This window comes from Hyperoodon ampullatus (assembly GCF_949752795.1).
Source record: "Hyperoodon ampullatus genome assembly, chromosome: 10".
NCBI lineage: Eukaryota > Metazoa > Chordata > Mammalia > Artiodactyla > Ziphiidae > Hyperoodon > Hyperoodon ampullatus.
The window spans coordinates 23,787,929-23,793,340 of record NC_136923.1 but is presented as its reverse complement, the minus strand read 5'-3'; the positions used below and the strand labels follow the sequence as shown (position 1 = coordinate 23,793,340).

At 35.3% G+C, this 5,412-nt stretch overlaps 1 protein-coding gene across 1 annotated transcript; it reads left to right on the top strand.

Annotated features, from left to right (window-relative positions):
* Positions 1 to 700: 700 nt before the first annotated feature.
* Positions 701 to 4,980, top strand: KBTBD8 (kelch repeat and BTB domain containing 8; the record flags this gene model as incomplete). The annotated part of the gene is made up of 2 exons (XM_079713671.1): positions 701 to 1,815; positions 4,517 to 4,980. The coding sequence occupies exons 1-2, from the start codon at positions 705 to 707 to the stop codon at positions 4,978 to 4,980; spliced, it is 1,575 nt and encodes a 524-aa protein (XP_079569797.1). The 5' UTR covers positions 701 to 704.
* Between the last annotated feature and the right edge of the window lie 432 nt (positions 4,981 to 5,412).

The window sequence follows — 5,412 nt, the reverse complement described above, 5'->3', positions numbered from 1 at the left end:
ATAAATAGGTAAAAATATGGTAACTTTGAGTCAAGCAAAGGTTTTCAAAATATCCAAGGATAAGTGAATTGATGTTCTTTATATTCTTTATAATCATTAAGGATGCATTCAAAGGATAATTATTTTAAAAACAAGTAGATAGAAAATATGAACTTCTGAAGAACCTCTTGTTTTTCTAAGTTGAAATTTTTAAAGATATGTTTTGAGCACAGGTTGCCTTGTAAATTTCCACTGGGTCATGAGAAGTTTTATTAGACAGTCTCTATATGCTAATGTGTCACATTGACACTCTATGGGTATTCTTAAACTTTCTGACTGACCTGGTGATTGAAGATCTCAAGTCCCTAAGGCATCTTGACCAGAATCCTCAATTGGGCTCCAAGGGAAATAAGATGTCCTGGAATATTCCATGCCACCTTCTGGTGTGCTTTAATTAGGTATACTCCCCTTTTCTCAGAGTTGGCACAAAGTGGACTGACTGGTCCTGAGAATAGGGTTTTTTAAGATTAGCCAGACTAAATTCTTCTGTTAGATGATCAACTTTTATCCCCTTTCCTGATATTTAGGATATCAGGAAACACATTAGGAAATATTTTACAGTTTCAAAATGTTATCTTTGTGGTAACTTTATGTTTTTAAAAATTTGCCACAATAATTTTTATTTATAGCACACATAAATTCACCACTCTTTCCTTCCTAGATCCATGTTCACTAGCGGCCTTACAGAAAGCACTCAAAAAGAAGTTCGAATCGTTGGTGTTGAAGCTGAGTCGATGGATTTAGTGTTGAACTATGCCTATACCTCCAGAGTTGTTCTGACAGAGGCCAATGTTCAAGCCTTGTTCACTGCAGCTAGCATCTTCCAGATTCCCTCCATCCAAGACCAATGTGCTAAGTACATGGTCAGTCATTTGGACCCACAGAATTCTATTGGAGTCTTCATCTTTGCTGATCATTATGGTCATCAGGAACTTGGAGATCGATCTAAAGAATACATTCGTAAAAAGTTCCTGTGTGTCACCAAAGAACAAGAGTTTCTGCAGTTGACGAAAGACCAACTGATAAGTATCCTAGACAGTGACGATTTAAATGTAGACCGGGAAGAGCATGTTTATGAGAGCATTGTAAGGTGGTTTGAACATGAACAGAATGAAAGAGAAGTGCACCTTCCAGAAATTTTTGCCAAATGCATACGTTTTCCTCTGATGGAAGACACCTTTATAGAGAAAATTCCACCTCAATTTGCACAGGCTATAGCCAAAAGCTATGTGGAAAAGGGACCATCCAGTACCAATGGCTGTACACAGAGACTTGGGATGACTGCATCGGAAATGATCATATGTTTTGATGCTGCCCACAAACACTCAGGAAAGAAGCAAACAGTGCCTTGTCTAGATATATTCACAGGAAGAGTGTTTAAACTATGCAAACCACCAAATGATCTAAGAGAAGTTGGGATTCTCGTATCACCAGATAATGATATTTACATAGCAGGAGGGTACAGGCCAAGCAGTAGTGAGGTCTCCATCGACCACAAGGCAGAAAATGATTTCTGGATGTATGACCATTCCACTAATAGGTGGCTATCCAAACCGTCCTTGCTTCGAGCCAGAATAGGCTGTAAACTGGTGTATTGCTGTGGTAAGATGTATGCAATCGGAGGGCGAGTTTATGAAGGTGATGGGAGAAACTCACTAAAATCTGTGGAGTGCTACGACAGCAGAGAGAATTGCTGGACGACCGTTTGTGCCATGCCTGTTGCTATGGAGTTTCATAATGCTGTGGAGTACAAAGAGAAGATCTATGTTTTACAGGGTAGGTGCCTAAGTGATTTAGTTCTTCATGAAAGGGTAACAGGTCAAATTGTGGTTCACCCACTCATAGTAAAACATAAGTTGTTTCTGTTCATTGAGGAATGCCTCTGGCTTTCTTATCATAAACTATTTGTTGGAACAGTCTGTTCTTTAAAGGACCAGTAAAGAAAATAAACTTTTCAATCAGAAAAGGCAGGTTCCTAAAATGATCCTGTGTTTTATGTTCTTACTGTGTTTTGACATCATGCGGAATAAGTATTTTTGAAAATATTTTTTCATAAATAATAGTTCAGGATTTGGGAAAAACTCAGAGCCATTTTTAAGACTTCAAACAAGAAAGCAAGTTTGATACATGACTTTTTTGCTCTTCAGTAATATATAATCAAGAAATGTAGCAACTACTTTTCTTGTGGAACTTACTGGATTAGTTTAAAAGAGAAAAAAGAACAAAGCATCAACTGCAGTTGTACTATTCAGTTGCCAAAGAATTTTATATAAGCCTTACGATAGCAAAGGTTATGAAACTTAATTACAAAGAGTTTTCAATTACAGTCTTCAAGATTTTAATTTCACTGCAGTTGATGCTGTCATCCATAACATTGTTTTCAGTTTTTTTTCACTGAAAAACTTTGAGATGTCTCCTTTTTCTTACTGTTAACATTATGAGAGGGATGATAATATACTTAGCTTAAAAATTTTTGTTTAAACGATTGAAGACTATTACCCTGGCAAAGATGATCTAGTAGAAGTAGAAAGAGAAACTTAGTAAGAGCAAATAAGATATTTGATTCAAGGTTCTGATTTGTGCTAACTAATGTTTTCCTTGTGTTTGAATTCTTATCTTAGTTGCTTGAATGCTGAATGCAGTGTTGACAGTACCAACATCCTTATTCTTCTTTTGTGTTTCTTAACTGCTTATATATAAATGTTTTCCTTACACTGACTACTCAAATAAAACAAGGAAAAGGGGGCAACTTCTGTGTAGACACACATGATTTTTTAGGTCATTTCCCATTCTGGTTTTTGTTTTGTTTTGTTTTGTTTTAATATTCTTTGCTCTAATCCTTTATCTAACTTAAAATTTCCTAGAAATGCCTAAACCCATTTGTTTAAACTTCAGTGTAAAGTTAATTCTCCAGAGGGAGTAGTACTCTCTAGTGCTTTTTAGTTGACTAGAAGCATGGACATGATTTAGGTTTGTTGGTCTTGCCAAAAAATGGAGTACCTGAATGGATGTAAAATCTATCAAGTGTGGTTGAATAGGTTATATCATCCAATATGATGAAGCTCTCTCTTTATATATTTTGGTTTTACTGGCTAACCAGTTAGTTGATAGAGAGAGAATTAATTAGATGACTCCCAAAGGGAATGTAAAGGTTGTGTATTCATGTAAATACTAAGGCAAAGTAACAATGAATTAATAGAATTTCAGGGCTGGAATGAACATTGTTTAATCTGAGATCGTATTTTATAAAAGAGTAATCTGAGGCACTGAGGGTTTTCTTAATTGCCCACCACTGGTTTTAATTTATTAAGAAGACTTTAGATTTTAAAAATCAACTTTTAAAATGTATTATCTTTCCTTTTTATAAGAAATTTGTAGACAGGTAGTACGTGGTAGAAAGTGTTAATTCCTGTCTTTATTAAGAATCCTGTTATATGTTAGTCAATAAGCATTTGTAATATGCAGGCAAAAGCTAGGACTTTAACAAGCTCTTTTGTGAAAAATTGAAATTACAGCATCACTTTTATTAAGTAGGCAGTTATATTTGTTGATAGGAGTTAACCTAGTTCAAAACAGTTTTCAAGGGGAAGCTCAATCTAGAAGTAGGTACTTATAATCTAAACAAAGCCTCTTTATATAAATAAACTTGACATGTATAGTCAGAAGCTTATGCTCTACTGTCAGTGGCTATTGGAGTATCATTTAATCTGTTCATAAAGGATTCAGATTTTCATATCAAGGATTTTATACAAATGTCATAATTACCAAGCTCTTGTAAATCTTCACTAGTTTAATTCTTTTAGACATTTTTGTATTGCAGTCTGACTCAGCACACCCTTTCATTGTCAAAATAGAATTGAAACTGACTCATAGTCAATTCCCATAAATAATGTGCGTGTTTTCTATCATCTTAAGGTCATGTTTTCTCCTCTTGAGTATTTGTCTTTGCATTACACCAGCGCTAAAGTAAACACATTAGTGGCCCATAGACACAAATCTGAACAATTCTATGTACCATCTTCTAATTAAATAATTAGCACTTAAATTTATAGTGGTTTACTCATGATTGAAGCTATATACATATTTTCATCTTACTGGTTAACCATTAGTAATAATGTTTTTTTTTTTAGAGCTGGCTTCAAATAAATTTTCTGAAATACCCAATTGGATAGAGTAAATGAAACCAAGCTCTTAACTGTTATACTGCCATCAAGCCAAGCTAATGCCTCACACTTCCCCATTTTGAACACCCCAATTCAGGTTCACTCTAATATTATGTTATGTTGTGCATGGAATGAAGATGTTTTAAGCTACCACAATATTTAATGTATCTATGGAGATTATAAAAGAAATATTTTAGAAAGTAAAATATTTGGAAAATTATACCTTTGGGTCTTCAACATACAACCAGAAAGAGACACGTAAATGTACATATTATTGTTTTTTCTGTTTTTTTTTTCCCTTTTTCTTTCTTTAGGAGAATTTTTCCTCTTCTATGAGCCTCAGAAAGACTACTGGGGTTTCTTAACCCCCATGACTGTGCCTAGAATCCAGGGCTTAGCAGCTGTATACAAGAACTCTATCTACTACATAGCTGGAACCTGTGGAAATCATCAGCGGATGTTTACTGTAGAAGCCTATGATATTGAGCTCAATAAATGGACTCGTAAGAAGGACTTTCCTTGTGATGAGTCCATAAACCCATACCTTAAACTGGTACTTTTCCAGAATAAACTCCATTTATTTGTTCGAGCTACTCAAGTGACCGTTGAAGAACATGTCTTCAGAACCAGCAGAAAAAATTCTCTTTACCAATATGATGACATCACTGACCAATGGATGAAAGTGTATGAGACCCCAGATCGGCTCTGGGACCTTGGCCGGCATTTTGAATGTGCTGTTGCTAAACTCTATCCTCAGTGTCTTCAGAAAGTACTTTAAGGAATGGCAGGCCTTAGTGAGCTCACTGGCACCTTGTGCTCGAGGAAACTTAGTCTTTCAATGATACAAGAAGTGCTGTCAGTATTTAAGAAAGCTGAGAGAGTTTATACATGGAGGTGGGTGCTCTTGAAGATGAGTGTAGGGAGGGATTTCTTTTCATCCTTGTGATGTTTTCATTTCAGTAAGCAAAAGGTAACAAAGTGCAATTATCAGCATTTTTTTTTCTGGTATAAACGTAATCACATCATTCTAGAATTTTGTGATGCATAGTCACTGAGATACCAGATGAATCAACAACTATGCACTCTTAGAAGAGTGGTTAGGGTATTATGGGTTAGAGACATCCAAAATAGTTTCATGTGACTTTTTATTTTAAATACGGGTAAAAATCTGAGGCAATATCACTAGGACTTTAGCTGTGACCTCTCTACC